This window comes from Nicotiana sylvestris, chromosome 7, assembly GCF_000393655.2.
Source record: "Nicotiana sylvestris chromosome 7, ASM39365v2, whole genome shotgun sequence".
Lineage (NCBI taxonomy): Eukaryota > Viridiplantae > Streptophyta > Magnoliopsida > Solanales > Solanaceae > Nicotiana > Nicotiana sylvestris.
In genome coordinates this window covers 49,466,702-49,487,497 of record NC_091063.1, presented here as the reverse complement: position 1 = coordinate 49,487,497, position 20,796 = coordinate 49,466,702, and the positions used below count along the sequence as shown (strand labels likewise).

Sequence of the window (20,796 nt, the reverse complement as noted above, 5' to 3'; positions counted from 1 at the left end):
CCAAAAAAAATACATGATACAATACTAATACAAGTATAATACGATATTGTATCATTTTAAGTTTAGAGTCGGTTTTAAGTTGTATCATAATTGTGTAAGAAATCTTTCAGGATTATATCAAATTTGTATCTTAATTATGAGCAGTTGTGAGTTCGTGACGAATTTTACAGTTTGTATCATAAATATATGATAATTATATATTAATTTATTAGTATTGTATCAGGTATTATTTTGGATATTAATGTACCATCTACAAGTTAGATACAATTGTGATACAAGTATGATACAATTATGTTTTACGTATTGATGTATCTGATATAATTCAAATACAATTATGATATAGTTATCATATAATGCTGAATATTTCTTCATTTTCAGTGTTGTCCGGTCTCCCAGCAGAAGAACGATACAATTGATGATTTAATAATATAAAACTATCGGCAATGATAGGAAGAGAGAAGATGCAGATTCTGAGCGTAGATTAAGGGATTTTATTGTTAAAAAAAAAAGGAGATAGAAGAGGAGAGGGAAAAAAAAAGGAAAGAATATAATTGGATCCCTAAATTGAATGCACTAATAATGAGGTGAGAGCCTTTTAAGGAGCAATCTACACAATTTGTAAGAAAAACCTAGATACTTATTAAAAACTACAAAACATAGAGAACATTGGTAAATAAGTTTCTAATAGAGTATAGCTAGGTAAAAATCCCTTTAAAAATCTGAGACAATTGGCTTGGTTTGGTAATTGAAAAATCCGAACCAACCCGGTCCATGTACACCCTAATTTTGTATATTTTTATTTTGAATTTTGTGTGTTACGAGTGTTCCCCAAAAATTATGAGAAGCGGCACTCTGAACTGTTGGAAGAGTGCTTATCTATAGAATCTGAGATTTTTCCGTGTTCTCTATTATTGTCTTTAAATTTTTGTATCTATCTATCTATCTATCTATCTATCTATCTATCTCTCTATATAACAGGGGCGGCTCGACGAATTTTGTGGCCTAAAGCCAAACTTTATGAGGGGCCTCAACTTTTTTAATTTTTTTTTATTATTTATTTGAAGTCTATTTTTTTTAGTTTTTCTTAGATACAACGTTATTAATGATTTTCTTATAATCAATAACTCCTAATAAATATTTCTCAACTAACAATATAGCTAATCCATTTAACCTTTCTTGTGATATTATTGTTCTTATGTAAGATTTTATTAATTTTAATTTTGAAAACTTTTTTACGTTGAAGCAACGGTAACATGAGTTATTAACATTATTCCATAAGAAATTTAGACATTTGAAAAAGAATTAAATTTTTTCATTTGATTAAATGTGTAGCGAATCCTACGGTAGATTCTCCATTGAAAACTTAAAAGAGAAAAGAAATTAAAAGATAAAAATTCTGATTTTTCATTCAACATGCCTCGATAATTCTCTGCTTAAAGAATATAAAGCAAGCCCATCATGGGTAATAATGAAAATAGGTTATTAACTAAGGCTAAACTGTAAAAGTAAAACTAAGGAGGGTCCACTACAATTAATGAAACTTAGTCTATAGAGATCCATCCATTACAAAATGTATCCATTAAACTGATATCTTCTAATTGTACTCTTTTTATTAATACTTTTAGTTCAGAAAATAAATTTAAACCATCAATATCGAATTGATTATTATGCTTTAAGGAACATTCAAGATTAAGGCAATATTTTTTTAAATTTCCAACATCTAGTTTTTACTGCTAAATAGAAAATCAAAAATATTTTCATATGCTTTGAATTGTTCAAATCTATTTTGAAGTGAAAAAATAGCCTTGTCTATTATGTATAAAAGTAACCAACTCTAAAGGACTTTTCGAAAGATTTTGAGATTTAATTTTCAACATTCGCATCAAATTGTTACTTCTTATATATCACACGTTTCTTATAAAATTCGGGTTCGATATTCATTTCAAGTGCAATTTCCTTGGTAGAAATCATAGCAGTTGCAAATCCTTCTTCTCTATATTTGTTAAAGAAAGAAATCAAATTTTTTCGCTTTACGGAACTTTTTTTTTAAAAATGTATACATAGTCTATTAGATGTAACAAAAAATGGAGCCTCCACAAATATGGGGCCTAAAGTGGTTGCTTTACTTGCTTTATGGAAGGGCCACCCCCGATATATAAAATATAAAAGAGGGATAAAAATGCTAACTTGGCACCTCTTATAGGCTAGGAAAGGTATTTACCTTTTTTCTCAATTTTTTGCCATCTTAACTCATTTTTTCATGTTAAAAAATAAATATATTCATGCATTTACACCATAATTTAATTGTATTTATCTATAGTTATGAGAAATGACTGTTAAACTACCACCCTTTAATGCACCGTTGTGTCGTTCGAAGAATATATTGCCGTTACTACACTACCCTTTCATAATTAATGAAAAAAATAATGCTAAACATTCACATTTTTAATTAAAAAGTTACAAATCTATTTCACAAATCTATTAAGGCATTGGATTATATAACCTCCACTTTCAATTCATATGTCTCCTATTCAGACCACAGATTCAGTCTGCTTCTCTTTTTGCTAATTAAAATTTTTATTCTGTCAACACATTCTTTTCCTCATTTTTCAGTAAAATATAGTACCATGATTGATTTTTATGCGGTCATCATATCATGTGAACAATAATTAGTAAGGGTTCAGAATTAATTTGCATTCTATTCATTTTTATTTCTTACTTTTGTAGGTTTTATGATTTCACTCTAATCGGGCTAGCATGTCCCACTTTCGCAACTAAATATCTCTCTGTTACTTCTTTCTCTTGGTTGTCAAGGTAAATTTTTGTTTTAGAGATTTTTATGAGTTTTCCATGTTTGTTTGGTATTTCCTGTATCCTTATTTTTTTATATTCTCAGATTTCCTATTTATAGCAAATAAATTTGAATCTTTTGGTAATATTTTTTTGCCCACTTTTTGAGAAAGAAAAAGAAGGCAACGATTTATGAACTGATCGCTCCTATTGTTTTGCTCATCTAGCAAACTAGGTTAATCTTTTGGATATTTTGTTGCCCACTTTTGGAGAAAGAAAAAGAAGCCTATGGTTTATAAATTATTCGCTCCTATTGTTTTGACCATCTAGCAAACTAGGTCATTAATCCTTTTATAAAGATGAAATGTTGTGATAAATTTATTTTGAAAATAAGTTTCACAACTGGAAAATTTAAGTGTATATATGGATTGTGCTTTTCCTGTAGGAATCATCTACATCAAGCTGTTTGGTGTATAGTATGTTGATCATTTGGCATATTTAGTCCAACTTGAATATGCTTTTTACTCTATGGTTTCTGCCATGACTTATTTGCATCTTTTTACTTAAAGTTGTTCATTTAATCCTTCGGTGAAATACAATTATTATTTCTATCAGATTACTATTTCAGAAATAGAATGGTTGTCTGATGACTTATTGTCTGTTGCATCTTATTTGATGCATTATGATTTGTTTTCGTATTTTTCGGTGTTTGACATTTAAGGAAAAAGGGCATCCCGGTGCACTAAGCTCCTATGTGTGGGGTCCGGAGAGGGGTTGGACCAGAAGAGTCTATTATACGTAGCCTTACCCAACATTTCTGCAAGAGGTTATTTCCACGGCTTGAACCCGTGACTTTTGAAGATGAACAACACCATTTGTGGTCGCAATCCAATTAGCACTTTATTCCATGTAACTCTCTCTTTTTGACAAATTATTTTTTCTGAAAGAAGGTGTTGCATTCCCTTGTGGTTGTACATAAAAGTTATTTCCATGATCAGGTATGTTTCAGTTTTTCGGTCTTGATTGTGATGTTCTTTTTACCTATTTGTTTGGGATTATATTCACTATGTTATTCCTTTAATATTTTTAACTTTAATTTGATTTTTCGCTCATGTAGATGTTAAAAAAACTCATCGACTAAGATAAAAACTATATTCCATTCGATATGAACAACCTAGCCAATATGATCCATAAGAGTAAGCATGCAGCGTAAGTTATGTATTTGCAGTGAGAAAGATTGATACTTGAATTTCATTACAGAAGTTACCTCTCTCAGGGGAGGCTAGCTAATTATGTGAATTTTAATTTAATTAAGATGACAGTATAATATATTTGAAAAATTCTACCTCTAGCATATAATTCAGGGTTTCATTTTAGTAATAAAGGTTCATACTAATAAGAAATAAGTACCACAAATAGAAATATTCTGTGAATGAGTCACCGTAGATTTGGTACTGGAGGTTTCCTTCCATTATCACTTATTTTAAGCATGATGGAGAAACTTAATTTATTGTGTTGTAAAATGTGCATGCAAAAATGATCTGCAAGAAGGTGGTAACATTTCTATTCCTTTTACCTAACCTGTTGAAAGTTTTAGATTTGCATCTTCTTCCGCTTTTTTCCTTTTAAAAAAAGTGTTTCCTCTTTCTCTTCTTCTTTTTACCTGTTCTTTTCTTTTCTTCCTCTTATAAGAAAAATTGGAAATTACAAAATATGTAACTGACTACTAATTGAAAGCTCTATCTACATTACGTAAATCTGAGATATTTGTCACATTAATTTTTTTAATTATATCCCAGTTATCTCACATTATGTTGATGTTTCTGCTATTTTTTAATATTGAGAAATTTGCAATATCATACTTTTTATTATTTTTTGTATATATTTAATTATTTAGTAAACTTAAAAAATATTTCATCACCGTGCTTCGTGCATGTAAATTTAGTAGTTAGATTATATATAGGTTAGTCCACTCCATTCTTTTTTTATATTTCTCTATATTTATTGTCCTCCCCCCCCCCCCCCCCTCCTTTTTTTCCATGAACAAAAAAACGAGTACACTGTATTATAAAGTGAAAAAAGAGAAAATTATTTGCTCTCTGCTGATGGCATTACTGTGTACTTCTTGTCTCCCGCTATATTTCGAAGACACTAAAGAGAATTCCAGCCTAGTTATGTATCAAGCCAATGTTTTGGTTTTCATTCTTAGTCGATGCGTTTGTCGACAATGTAAGAAAAATACTTAGTAGGCGTTTTGGACATTAAAATTGTAATTTTTGAAAAAAGAAGAAGTAATATTTGGAGTTAAGTTGAAAAAATATTTCGAATTTGAAATTATGTTTGGACTTTTAGAAAAGATAGGTAAGTAACAGCGAATTAAAGGCTTTGAGGCGTGAAAGATCACTATATTTCAAGAGTTATTGCCTATGTATACTTTAGGGATTACAATCAATTCTCTATCAGGATACAACAAAGCCTGAAATATACGTGCAGATTGAATACTCTACTTTTGGGATGTCTTCCGTTTTTATAGATAAGAAAAGGAGACTTCTTCTAAAGGGTTGTCTCTTTTCACGAATAGCCACAACTTTTCTGTTAATTTTAAATAACAAAAAGCTGTTCCAAAATAAAATACGAAAAATTAGATTTTTATTTAAAGTCAACTGTTCATTTTATTGGACTTAATGGGCCAAGCTTTATAAAACCAACTAAATGGCTTGTGGCCATCGATGTGGGATTCCCTCATACTTACAAACTACTGTAACAACATCCATTTCACTTGAAAAATTGTTGTTTTCTGAAAATTTTCAAAAAGTGGTCAAAATCATTGTTTGATATTTGTTTTATGGACAAACGGGATCTTAGACTTTTTCAATTTTTTTCGTCGGTATATAACATGAATTGAGATACAAAATTGTAGCTTAATTATTGCAATTTAATTCTGTATCACTTAGCTCTTGGATTTCAGTTAAACTAACTTTAAAAAAAAGTGCTCTATGTTTTATCGAGTAACATATCATTTTTAATGAGGTTAAGATACATACATATGAAATGAAGAAAAAAATAATTGGAAGGCTAGAATTGATGCGTAATAGATAGAATGATAAAGAAAATTTTCGAAATAGTGAAGACAGACAAGGAAATTAAATAAAGTCCACCCTAAATTAAACAAACCATCAGACGCGAATAGAGCGGAGACTCTTCTAATTAAATTCCGTTCTTTCACCATTCATGTGTCAACCTCAGTTCAAAAGTTAAAAGAAAACCAAAAAGGCCAAACTTAAGTCTCGTCTCCAAATTTTAGGGGAGGTAAAAATATGGGGTGATTCTTTTTCATATGTCAAATTTTGATGGACATGTACTTATATTGGTGGAAGATATGACACACCTTATAAAATTAGTGCGATATACACAAGTTATTCTAATATTTGGTTATCAGGAAGAAAGACCAAACTTAAAAAACCAGTTTCCAGCCAACAGTTGCTGCTTGATTATTGTACATATCATATGACCTCAGGGAGTGGAAGTATGGCATGGGCTTTAGGGATAGGGGTGGGTTGGCAAGTTGGGTTGAGGGGGAGGGGGCAGAAGGCACATAATTTCATGGAAAATGCACAGCATGTGTTTCTCCACATAGCCATCATTATTCAATATCCATTACCACGACCTTTTTCTGCCTGCCTACATACTGTCCATAATGTGTTGTGTGCATTGTCTCAACACAACCCCACAGTGTTTCACTGTCTTTTTACCCACTTGCTCCTGTCAACCCCTTACTCTCTATAGTTGAGTATTCAGTGTTTAGTAATGATAATTCAATATTCCAAATCTGTAATTGTTTTTAGTACTATATTAGACCTATTACTATACGTCTAGGGGCGGCAAACGGGCGGGTCGGGACGAATATGAGTTGGTCAAAAACGAATAATGCAAAAATAAACAAATTATCAGACTCGACCATATTAATACAGAAAATGAGTTAACCGATGGATTATATAGATATCCATATTATTCATGACTTCTTGACTATGATCACTTTTGGGAGAATTTTTAGTTGTTTAACCTTGAATAACGCATTTTTGCAACTGTAAAGGTTATATTAAACCTATTGGTTATCCATTGATTATCTATTTTTTAAGTGGATAATATGGATCTTATCCATATTTGATCCATTTTTAAATAGTTCATTATCCAATCTATTTTTAGTGGATAATATAGATGGATAGCTATTTTTTTTTTATCCATTTTGTCACCACTACTATATGATTATGCACTCAGATATCGCATAAACTATATATTTTTGAGAAATATTCAACCATATATACATTGTTCAAAAGGAAGAAACTTCGTGAATCTTGCCCTTAGCTTTACCTTTTTCTTTAATTTGAAAGGAGTATGTGTATGGGTTCAAATTTAGACGACCACGACCGTTGATGAATACGACAAGCGACGAGATTCTCGTAGCTCGACGTCCTGCAGGGGACGACAGACAAGTGAACAAAAGGTTGTACGACTTTTACAGTAGTGTAGGTCTATTAGGGGGCATTAGGAATATTCGTTTGAATATTCTCTATGATTTGTATTTTAGGGCTTAGAAGGGGTTTTGTCACTTCTATATATAGCGTAAAAAATAACCTTGCGAGGGGCTCTCTTTCTTCTGCTTTTCCAACGAAGAACACTCGCTGTAATACTTGCTTACATAAACGATTAATATCATTATTGTTCGATCACTCATCTTGATTAGGTCAAGAAATATTACCCTCTGCATTCACCTTGTATACCTTTTGTTCTAGAGATTATTATACTTAGCTAAGATTTACCCCTTCATTTTCTTTGATTGATTTATTTAAAAAGGTTCCAATATCCTTTGAGTCAAACAATTTGGCACCGTCTGTGAGAATTTCTATAGCTGAGATTTTAGTTTCGTCTAGATCCTTGAAAGGGATAATCACCTCTTCTTGGCCTCGAAAAGACCAACAATGGCAGAAAAGGGGGAAGCAAGATTAAAGCCAATAGTAATGTGTCACGAACAACCTTCTGGATTCCATCAACGAAGCCGGCAGGGAAGACAATGAAAACGTAATGCCAAGCGTTACACCTGAGCGAGATGCCTCAACCCCCTCCCCCCCCCCCCCGCACGAAAGCGTGACTGTCTCTCGCGAGAGAAAAACCTCAACATCCGCAGCAGGAGAAGCACCATCGGCTGTGAAAAGGCTATTAGAAGAGTGGTTGACAAACACCTTGAGCAGCATACTCGACAAACCTGTTCAAGGGGATACCGGAGGCGCAGTACACGCAGAAACCGCAGCTGTCGCCGATGAGCCAGAAATTCCACGCACAGGTAACACTCATACTGTCATTGATGCAGGTAGCGATGCACTTGCAGCCATCTTGAAGAAAATGGAAGAGATAAAAAATGAGAACAAAACGCTCTGCGATCAGATGAAGGAGCATCGGGAAAGGGTTGATAAAATACCGGGCGCTCCGAAGTTGCTACCAAAACGTGACTTAGGCTGATTCGTCGAACAACCATACAGTGAAGGGGCGAATCCCCACTCTATTCCGAAAACCTTCATAATGCCGCCATATTTGAAAATATATGATGGAACCACGGACCCGGAAGATCACTTAATCCACTATATCACTGCAGTAAAAGGCAACGATCTATCGAAAGAACTAGTACCATCGGTGCTGCTGAAAAAGTTCAGCGAAACTCTGATAGGGGGAGCGTTGACATGGTATTCCCAACTACCAGCACGATCAATAAGAAATGGCAGATAAATTCGTCACTGCTCATGTGGGAGCGAAAAAACAGTGGCCAGGGTAAATGACATCTTTGCCGCCAGGTAGATGACATGCAAGGGAATTCGGGATTTCCTAGCCCGATTCAACAGGGTAAGAATGAGCCTACCAAATGTATCAAAAGGGATGACGGTAGCGGCCTTCCAAAATGGGTTAAACAGAAACGGGTCAAAAGCAACCAAAAAGCTGCTCAGTAGACTCATGAAATACCCCCCCACCACGTGGGAAGAATTCCACAATGCCTATTGTGCCGAAGTAAGGGCAGACGAGGATGACCTAAATGGCCCGATCCAACGGCTAACATCGGTCCAAACCGAAACAAGGAGAGATCGCCGCAACGATGGTCGAAGGGATCAATTATCCCGTTTCAATCGAGAAAGGCATCAGCCCTATATCCGAACATCAAACCCACCTCCTCCACGATATACAGACGCCACGCCTCGACATACCGCACCACCTCGAAATGAAATAGGTATGCTTCCCCGGTTATCTACTCATAACTTTTGTGTTTCTCCTTCAGAAATAGTATATGCGCTAGAAAAGTTCGGCACCGCAAAAGATGAAGTCAGATTCGAGCACCAGGAGATCGAACGTCCTGTGTGAATTCCACCAGGAAAGAGGACACAAGACTAAAGACGACATAAGACCGGTTAATTTCGCTTGCGGACGCGATCAACCTCAAGGACCCCCAAAACCACCTTCACCAGCTCGCACCATACAAATGATCATTGGCGGCAACGATAATTCGGTAATCAACCATGTGAAATTCACCACCATACACAAACTTAAGCGGACAGTCACTCACGAATGGTACGACGACCTCAAGATATTATCATCTTCAACAAGTCAGATACCAACGGTTTGTCTTTCCCTCACTATGATGCATTGATTATAACTTTACGTATCGCGGATATCGATGTAAAAAGAATAATGGTGGATGACAGAAGCGGTGCGTGTATTATTCATCCACGAGTCCTCGTACATATGAGACTCGAGGATAAGATAGTACCACGCTGCATAATACTAACGGGTTTTAATAATGTAGTGGAACGGACCTCTGGAGAGATAGTGTTACCCGTTCTAGCAGGAGAAGTCACCCTGGAAATGATGTTTCATGTCATGAACCAGGAAACAACCAATAACGCTATTATAGGGCGTCCATGGATACACGCCATGCGAGCCATTTTGTCTAGTTTCTATCAAGTAATCAAATTTCCTACCCCATGGGGAATATTCAGCATCCGAGGTGAGCAATGCCCCTCCCAAGAGTGCTACCGAATCGCCCAAGATTGCACACACACCCAACAACTAAAGAGGGCATGTGCGGAAGCATAGTAATCAACCATATTGGGAACCAAACTCGACATACAAATAGAGGCCATCAAAGACCCGGATGTCGTAGAAGCCTGCAAGGCAACTGTAGAAGACCTTGATCCTGTTCAACTGGATAATACCGACAACACGAAAAAAGCTTATATCGGATACAACCTCTCAGAACCAGGTAAGTTCCATAAGTTTTTAACTAACAATGCCGATTTGTTTGCCTTTTGCCATTCAGATATGCCAGGAATCCCAAGGCACAACTGTGAGGCCCCGAAAAATTTTGCCAAGTAATTCAAGATTTCGTGGTACCAAGGTAGGCTAATTATTTTATTTTGTGTGCAAATGAGGATTCATGATATAATGGATACCAATTGGATATTTTAATAAGCGTATAAGTCATATTATAAGTGAATTGGGGTCTAAGGAGAGGCCTAAGTCTAAGCCAAGTTGGAAAATTTCATAATAGACTAAAGTTGTAAATGAGTGCGCACAAGACCTCACTTTGGACAATTATATCTCCAGTTATATAAGGATTTGTATGATTAACAACCTATCAAATTAAATCCCTTTCAGTATAGTTTCCAACGTATTAAACCGTTCGTCATTTGAAGGTGTATACAGAAAGTTACGACCATTTTACTGGGCATGTGTCATTAGCGCGGCCGCGCATATTGCGAAGTATTCTGCCTCATGAGAGCGGCCTTAGTGCAGGCGCCCTAGTAGAAGACCCCTAAATACACCTAAGGACGGGAAAGGAGAGGATTTAAGTCATTTTTCAAGACTAGGGCATCCTTTCCATCACCCATCCGGTCAAGGCTTCAATTACATGCCTAAGGTGAGTTTTTAAGTGTGTTTTCATGGTGATTTCACCTCTCAATCATTAGTTACAACATGATTTTGATTGGATTTCATAGTATTTCTTCAAAATCTCAAGAACACCCCAAAGTTTTCTTTCAAGATCTGGTCTACAAGAGGTAATCTTTTACCCTTAGACTTACATATATAGAGTTATTATGGAATTATGAGTATAAATCAAGTATTGTAACTCATGGGATGGTGATTGGAAGCCATAAGTGCCTAATCTAGGTTGTGTTGGTGTTGTAGAGATTGTGAGATGGGTTATTGAGGCATGATTCTTGGGTGTAATAGTATTATGTATACACGCATGTACAAATTAGGTTTGTGGGAAGATTGTTGAACATAAATAAGTAAAGATTGGATTGGGAAAATGAAAGAAATCTTGTTAAAGAGATTTGAAATCAAGATGCTTAACTAGTGTTTGATAAAATTCTCAAATGAGCTAGAATTGTGAATATCTTCCTAATTTGTGTTCAATTTTGTTATGTCTCAAAATAGATTGAAGTTGCTAGAATTTTCGGAATATCGTAGTAATTAAAGGAAAGCTCAGGAAAGGTATGTAGGCTAAACTTTCTCTCTCGGAAGTGAATTCCATATTGTTTCGTAAGTTTAAGTGTGGTTTGTTTACAAAAATGGTATGGCCTTGAGTCACATTTTAAATGGAAGTTAGTATACTTATTGGGTAAGAAGAACTCGATCTGCTTAATGCTCCTAGTTGCTCTTATGTGTACAAAATGTCTTGATTGAATATGTCTTGTTGTTGATAGCCTATAAAGATGCTCGATAAATGAAATAAGTGAATTGGGAATGTGTTAAAGATTATGTAATAGGCCTCGACCCGATAGTTATGAACTAACTTCAAAGATAGAATTGCCTAACAGCCCGTGTGCTCAATTCACGCCCATAAGTGGCTATTTATCACTATTGCTTTGATTTATAAGTATATCCGGTGTGATTTGAGATCTTACGTATCTATGTGTTTAAATTGTGCAACGTCATTTCTGGGAAGGAGTATTGCAAGATAAAATGGTGTATTGTTGTTAATGATTTCAATGTGAGTTTTTATTGCTTGTTGGTGTGCCCCATTCCTTTGGGAAGAATCCTTTGTGTTTAAAGTTACATTGCTAATAAACTTGAGGTGTATGGTTTCGGAAATACTCTATATGCCCATGATTCATGTTTCCTCTCATGTGTACTTGACATCTTGACTTGCATTGCTTGTTTTTAAAATTGATATCGATGTGAAACATGTGAAATATGAAATACGGCCACCGTGCCAGGAATAAAGAATCTTTTGAATGGCCAAATGAGCCCAGGAAATACTGTTGTTGTTGGTGACTGGAAATACTGATTGGAATCTATAAAATGTGAAAGATATTGAGGTAAGCATAATTGTGTTCATGCTATATTTGAATCCTTGTATTTATACTACAATTGTGTACAATATCCAATCAAATAAAAAAAATATTTTTGGGAGTATCATTAGCAAAACCGAGGAAGGGTGGGTGATAAGGCTCATACCTGAAACTGCACGTGCCGGTGTAGGGGTGGATTGTGGTTATTCCCCTTAATTGGAATGAACTTGGTAATATTTGTGAATTGGTAACGCCAACCCACATAGCATATGGGGGAAGGCATCCTAGCCGATCGGGCCGTGATCGGACTCCATGCCGCACACATGGTGGTATTGTGCTGGGAATCAAAACCTGGAAATTTAAAACTAGAAATTGTGATTATGGTACATGTCTCCAAAGGGACGACCTAGCCGATCGGGCCGTGATCGGACTCCGTGCTAACAAAGACGGTGGTATAACTCATATCGGTGCTAATGATCTCCCAACCAAAAAAATTATATATATTATTTTATTTTATTTTTGTAAACTAGAAGACTTACATGTTGCAAATTGGAAGCTTGTATGTTGTTGACTCGACTTTTTGTTTCATGTTTCTTTGTTTGTATGGTTATTTTATTCTGGAAGAGGACTTTTAGCCTTACATACTAGTGTAATCGACGGCGCTAACTTCCCTTTTGTCGGAGGCGCTGTATCGTTTAATGATACAGGTGGTTCCACAGCAGGCGGCATCGTCCAGTGATAGCGGTATTCTCTTCACAACAGTCTTGGTGAGCCCCACTCTACTCCGGGGTCATTTCACGTATCTTTTGTTCATTTTCCCATCACGTTTTGAGGTATAGCCGGAGCCTTGTTGCTGGCATTTCCCTATTACTCGTCTATTTTATTTAGAGGCTCCGTAGACTGTTTGTGGGTGGTGGTTAATGTTCGGAGTACAGACTAGAAATGTTAGTACTTGATAAGCATGTTTCTCATTAAACTTGTAATATTTTTGAAAACTTTAAACAAAGTCATTAACGGAAATAAAATGAAAGTTTCTAATGGAAGATTGCTTAATGTTTTGATAAAGTAGGTTAACATTCCCTCTTTATTCATGATCTAGTTTGGGTAGAATGAAATCTAATAGGCTTGCTCAGTTGGGTTATTCGGTTGAGCGTCGGTCGCGTTCCACGATTTTTGGGGCATGACAACAACGCCACACACAGACTGAATGTCGACCCTCTTTACCCGCCAGTACAACAAATGAGGAGAAAATTCAATTCCTCCATCAATGAGGCGGTCAGCAAAGAAGTTGATAAGTTTCTCGCTAATGGTTCCATCCGAGAATCAAAATATCCTTAGTGGGTCGCCAATGTGGTCATGGTAAAAAAAAGAACGGGAAGTGGCGGATGTGTGTCGACTTCACCGACCTGAACAAAGCATGCCCGAAAGATTCCTTTATGTTACCACATATCGACCAACTCATCGACGCAACGGCAGGACACAAACTACTAAGCTTCTTAGACGCTTATTCTGGTTACAACCAAATTCTAATGGCAGAAAAAGACTAAGAAAAGACCACTTTCATCACTCACCAAGGAACATACTACTACAGAGTCATGCCGTTCAGACTCAAGAACACAGGGGCGACATATCATAGGTTAGTCACCAAGATGTTCAAAGAACAACTCGGTAAGACCATGGAGGTTTACATCGATGACATGCTAGTGAAGTCGAAAAAGAAAGAGGATCACATTGGTCATCTAAAGGAAGCCTTCGAAATATTGAGGTGATACGGAATGAAACTGAATCCCGAGAAATGCGCCTTTGGTGTAACCTCAGGAAAGTTCCTTGGTTTTCTGGTGTCACAAAGGGGTATCAAAGTCAACCCGAATCAGATCAGGGCCATCGAAGGAATATCGGAGACATTGACCAGCAAGAAGCAGGTGCAAAAATTAACGGGACGAATAGCCGCCCTATCGAGGTTCATCTCACGATCATCAGACAGATGCCGCAAATTTTTCAATGTACTAAGGAAAGACTAAGGGCTACAATGGAATTAAGAATTCATCGATGATAACTAGGGATTTTAACGCATTTTATACTCCTTCTTGCTTATGCTTTGATTAGAAATTCATATAAAATAGTCCCAAAAGGCTCACAAGTTGTGCTTGATTGCAGGTTTGATCAACAAAGTGACAAGATATCAAAGATCAGCTTAAAAGGAGTGAAACTTGCACAAGTACTAAGACAAGACAAAGCTCATGCAAAGCAAGGCCAATGCGGCCACACTACATTCTGTGCGGTCTGCACTGTGAGGTTCAGAGAGCATGAATTTCAAGGCACAAAGGCAGTGCGAACCGCACTAGGATAACTAGGGATTTTAACGCATTTTATACTCTTTCTTGCTTATGCTTTGATTAGAAATTCATACAAAATAGTCCCAAAAGGCTCACAAGTTGTGCTTGATTGCAGGTTTGATCAACAAAGTGACAAGATGTCAAAGATCAACTCAAAAGGAGTGAAACTTGCACAAGTACCAAGACAAGACAAAGTTCAGGCAAAGCAAGGCCAGTGCGGCCGCACTACATTCTGTGCGGTCCGCACTGTGAGGTTTAGAGAGCATGACTTTCACGGCACAAAGGCAATGCGGCCGCACCAAGATTTGTGCGGTCCGCACTGAAGGCAACACGGTCGCACTCAATTTAGTGCGGTCTGTAGATCCCAAGATCAGAGAAGTGGCAGTTTCAAGGATTCAAGTCAATATGGTCCGTCTTCCATTTTGTGCGGACCGCACTAGAAGACTCCACGGCCGCAGTCCATTTTCTGTGATCCGCAATGCCTGAGTTTAGAGAGTCAGATCTTCAGATTAGTGTGGCCGCACACCATTTTGTGCGGTCCGCACTAACCTTGCAGGGGCATTTTTGTCCAGAATTTTCAGCTTAATATAAATAGCTTCTTTTCCCATTTTTTAGGGTATCAAATATTATAATTAAGCAGCTGCGCTGGGTTCGAGATTCTTAGCTATTTTGGTCAATTTTATCTACTTTTCATCATTGAATCTTGTTATTTAGCTTAGCAATTAATTAATATGAGTTATTCTTCATCTAATTCTTGCTTTTCTTTTTCAATTATGAGTAGCTAGACCCATAAGCTAGGGTTGTGGCTCAACTCTAGTGTGGGTAATTGATGGGTCTTGTATTTTAGGGCTAGATTGACTATGGGTGTTTGATATTTGGGGCAATTTCATGGTTAATTGCTGAATTAGTGGTTGCAAACACTAGTTTGTGTTTAGTTGACTAGGGTTCTTCTTGAGAAAGGGAGCCTAAGTCTCCAAAATTGGTCCAACAAGGAATTGGGGCGTACTCAAGAGATTGATAGCCCCAATTAAAGGGTTAAACCTCGAGAGAGTAATACTCGACTTGAACCCTAGTTGCTTGTGCAAATTTGCATACCCAATTGGTCTTGAGAAAGTCAATTCGGGCAAAATCACTCGAACCACCGAGAGGTGTAGAGTGGGTAATATCGTGCAACAGTTATATCATACTCCCCAATTATATCAATCGTGCCTTAGATTCAAGTACCCGTCAATTGACCACCTAGGCAAAAGTCACTACCCTAGTGCCTTTTAAACCATTTGAACAACCCATAGCATTAAATCTTAGCTGAATCTAGTTGCATTTACCATTTGTAGTTTGATAATAGTAGAAAAAAATGATTAGAAGTGTAATTTGGAACACATACGCAATCCTAAACTAGATAGATACTCGATTCCAAATTCTAGCTCTCTGTGGAAACCGATCCCGACCCAAAATCGGGTAAAAGCTGCTCCGACCCTCTCTCGCTACTTAATTAGTATTGCGGAGTAGGTCGCGATCAGTCATTGCCTTGAGAAAACTGAAAGCGTATCTGTCCTCGCCGCCACTACTCGTCAAGGCAGACCTAGGCGAATGCCTCCTGGTATACCTAGCAGTCTCCGAAGTCGCGGTAAGTGCAGTTTTGGTCCACGAAAACAAAGGTACGCAATCTCCGATTTACTATATTAGCAAAACCTTAATTGATGCAGAAACAAGGTACCCTCACCTTGAGAAACTAGCTCTGGCATTAGTCGTAGCTTCACGAAAGCTTAGACCATATTTTCAATGTCACCCCATAAAGGTGGTGACAACCTTCCTCCTTAGGGGCATCCTACACAAACCCAAACTATCGGGTAGGTTGGACAAGTGGGACACAGAATTAAGCGAGCACGATATAACATACCAATCGCGAACTACTATAAAGTCGAAGGTGCTCGCTGATTTCAGCACGGAAGTATTGCCTGAAGTAGAGTAGGAGGCGCTCCGCGCTTCCGCACCTTTCAACCTCTAGGTCCTCTACACCGACGGCGCATCTAATGCATCGGGATCAGGATTGGGACTCGTCCTCGAGGTTCCTACGGGTGAAGTAATTCACCAGTCCATACGATGCCCCGAGATGACTAATAACAAGGTTGAGTATGAAGCTGTGATTGCAGGGTTGAAATTAGCTCTCAAATATGGCGCTCGACGACTCATCCTCCATTGTGATTCTCAACTCGTGGTGAACCAAGTCACTGGGACTTTCCAAACCAAAGAACAGAGACTACAAAGTACCAGTCAGAAAATCACAAACTACTGCCAGAATTCGATGAATGCCGCCTCGACCAGTTACCCAGGGTGTAGAATATCGAAGCGGATGGTCTCGCCAAGCTAGCAGTAGCCACCAGAAATATCAACAAGGAAAACGTGGTCACTATTCTCCATTCCTCAATAGACGAGGTCGAGGTACATTCTATGAACTTAACTTGGGTCTGGCGCAACAGTATTGTAACATATTTGCAGGATGGAAAGCTCCCACAAGATAAAAAAGAAGCCAAAAAACTTCGAATACAGGCAACCAGATACAACCTCGTAAACTGTGATCTTTACAAGAGAACGTTCGGCGGCCCCCTAGCCAAATGTCTTGGGCCAAATCAAACAATGCGAATAATAGAAAAAGTACATGAGGGGCACTGCGGTGCCCATACGGGAAACCGTTCCCTCGTCAGATGCGTCATCCGCGCCGGATGCTATTGGCCTACCTTGAAAAAAGAAGCTGCGGATTATGTCAGGAAATGTGAACAATGTCAGAAGTATGCCTCTATGATACACCAAGCAGGAGAACTCCTGCATTCCATCACTTCGCCATGGCCATTCATAAAGTGGGGGATGGATATTGTCGTACCCCTCCCGGCAGGACGAGGTAAGGTACGCTTCCTTTTGGTTTTAACTGACTATTTTTCTAAATGGGTGGAAGCAGGTGCATACACTCAAATACGAGAGCAAGAAGTTATCGCGTTCATATAGAAAAATATAATATGCTGCTTCGGTATTCCCAAAGAAATCAGCTGTGACAACGGACCTTAGTTCGTCGGAAAGAAAATGATTGAGTTTTTCGAAAAATGGCACATCAAGCAAATACTCTCCACACCATACCATCCCGCCGGCAACGGCCAATCCGAATCCTCCAATAAAATGATACTGAATATATTGAAAAAGAAGCTCGAGGACGCCAAAGAGCTTTGGCCTGAACTGCTGCCAGAAGTACTATGGGCATACCGCACTACGCCAAAAACAAGCACACGCGAGACGCCATATTCACTAGTCTAGGGGACTGACGCAGTTATACTCATCGAAGTCGGAGAACCTAGCTTGAGTTATTCCAACGAAAGTGGACCAAGCAACGACGAAAATAGGCTACAAGATCTGGATGAAGTCGAAGAACGAAGAGATATGGCCCACGTAAGAATGGTAGCCCAAAAGCAACAAGCAGAAAGGTACTATAACAAGAAGGCCAAAGTACGACCGCTCAAGGTCGGAGACTACGTCCTCAAAGCTAAAACACAAGTAGCAAAAGACCCTAATGAAGGAAAACTGGGAACAAACTGGGACAGGCCATACAAAATCACGGCGACAGCAAACAAATGAGCATTCCAGTTAGATATAATGGAAGGAAAACTACTCCAAAACAATTGGAATGTCCCCCATCTTAAATACTTCCACTTCTGAAAGGAGGTGCCACCTGAGTCGTACTCTTTTTACCTCATCCGGGTTTTGTCCAATCGGGTTTTCTCGGTGAGGTTTTTAATGAGGAGGTAAGGGGGACGTCTCGAGGTCCAAAGTATTGTTCATTACCCTGCCCATCGATGTGATCTCCAGGCCGAGTAATGAAGGGATTGGATATAGATAGCCAAATCTCCATTGAATATACAAAGTCAACATGTATTTCCTACAGGAATATAATCAAATCTCCATTGTATGTACAAAGTCAACATGTATTTCCTACAGGAACATAAAATCTCCAATGTATGAACAAAAATCCCAATGGCCAAGAACATCGATGAAAAACGAGTTCGACCTCACTCGAACTACGACGGGATCCTACTTCGACGCCAGTTCGAAGGTAACATCCCAATGGCTAAGGACATCGACGAAAAATGAGTTTGACTTCACTCGAACTACGACGGGATCCTACTTCGACGCCAGTTCAAAGGTAACTTCCCAGTGGCCAAGGCCATCGACGGAAATATGAGTTTGACCTTACTCGAACTACGAAGGGATCCTACTTCGATGCCAGCTCGAAGGTAACATCCTAATGGCCAAGGCCATCGACGAAAATATGAGTTCGACCTCACTCGAACTATGACAGGATCCTACTTCGATGCCAGTTCGAAGGTAACATCCCAATGGCCAAGGCCATCGATGGAAATATGAGTTCGACCTCACTAGAACTACGACGTGATCCTACTTCGACGCCAGTCCGAAGGCAACATCCCAATGGCCAAGGCCATCGACAAAAAACAAGTTCGACCTCACTCGAACTACGACAAGATCCTACTTCGATGCCAGTTCGAAGGTAACATCCCAATGGCCATCGACGAAAAATGAGTTCGACTTCACTCGAATTACGATGAGATCCTACTTCGGCGCCAGTTCGAAGGTAACATCCCAATGGCCAAGGCCATCGACGAAAATATGAGTTTGACCTCACTCGAACTACGATGGGATCTTACTTCGATGCCAGTTCGAAGGTAACATCCCAATGGCTAAGGCCATCGACGAAAATATGAGTTCGACCTCACTCGAACTACGACAGGATCCTACTTCGACGCCAGTTCGAAGGTAACATCCCAATGTCCAAGGCCATCGATGAAAAACGAGTTCAAATTCACTCGAACTACGACGAGATCTTACTTCGATGCCAGTTCGAAGGTAACATCCCAATGGCTAAGGCCATTGACGAAAGCATGAGTTCGACTTCCCTCGAACTACGATGGGATACTACCTCGACGCCAGCTCGAGAGTAACATCCCAAAGGCTATGGCCATCACCAAAAGAAAAGGGCCCGACCTCACCCGAAGTAAAATCGGCTTAACAATTCGACGAGTACCCAAGATATCATAAATATTACAAAGATCATCACCAAATCGAAAAAATGATTTCTTCATTACAGCAAAATATTACTAAAACCTATCTTTACAACGGGCTCAAGCATGCCCTTACAAAAATCCTGAAGCAAAAAGTAAATACAAACCAAAAATTACACATCATCCCCGGTAGGATACACATCTTCATACCAAGAGTCATAGGTAAGACAATTCGCATCATCAGAGTTGATATCATCCCCGTCAGGCGTAAGAGGGTTGTATCCGCATGCCTCACGAGCTTCACGAGCTTCTGCACGCACACCCTGAAGTTCTACTTCAGATGCCCTCCTGTCAGCATGAAGAGCCTTGTACACATCGAGCCGGGCCTCAGCATGAAGAGCCTTGTACACATCGAGCCGGGCCTCAGCATGAACCCACAACTCGTATAAACGACGAGGCACGACAGGGTCGGCCGAGGCACGAGACGTAGAAGGTTGCGAGCGTCGACTCGCGTCCTCTGTTCTCAACAACGCCACTTGTCCGTTCAATGCGGATAGCTCCGCCTCCAACTCCTTAAAACACCCCTCAAGTCCCGCTACCTTAAGCTCGGATGCCTTTTTCTCCTTGGTCAGCTCCGACCTACAGACACAGAGGGTATTTTCCAAGGCTGCCGTTTCAGAAACAACAGTTGCCAGCTTACCGGTACTAACACTTAGCTCGCCCTTAAGCCCATCAATCTCCGCTGCCTTCGTACCTAATTCAGCAGTCAAAGTGGCCACCTTTGCTTGCAAGTCAGCATTCTCGGCCATCACCCCTCTACTTAACTCGAGCTCATCTTCCTTCACCTTAAGGGATGCCTCAAGTTCACTGTTGCGGGCGATGGCCTTCATAAGGTCCTCATCTCGCTCCCTCAGCTCCTCGACCTTGAGCGCCAGTTGATCCTCCATCTATTTAAGCCCTCACGGAATAGTTGAAAATTAGGGTCCTGATTATATATGTCGGCCATCGCACGATACTTAGTGCAATATTTTTGATATTTGGAAGACATCTAGATGGCCGTCCTTTTCCTTTCCCGGTGCTCGCGCTCGATCTCTATGATAAGGGTGTGGCACAACAAGAAAGAAGTTAAAATAAAAAGACAAGTCGATAATAATAACGCAAACCTAACGACGAAAAGGAAAAGAAAGACATATACCAGGAAGGCCATGCCGGCAACATTCCGAGACAACTCTGTGTCACTCATCGCTCTAAGCACCTCGCTCTCGGGGG

The 20,796-nt window shown here is 38.8% G+C and overlaps 1 protein-coding gene across 1 annotated transcript; it reads right to left on the bottom strand.

The window, feature by feature from the left end:
• Window positions 1–19,700: 19,700 nt before the first annotated feature.
• On the bottom strand, window positions 19,701–20,474 carry LOC138873099 (uncharacterized). Its single transcript, XM_070151536.1, has one exon. The coding sequence runs from the start codon at window positions 20,472–20,474 to the stop codon at window positions 19,701–19,703; it is 774 nt and encodes a 257-aa protein (XP_070007637.1).
• Between the last annotated feature and the right edge of the window lie 322 nt (window positions 20,475–20,796).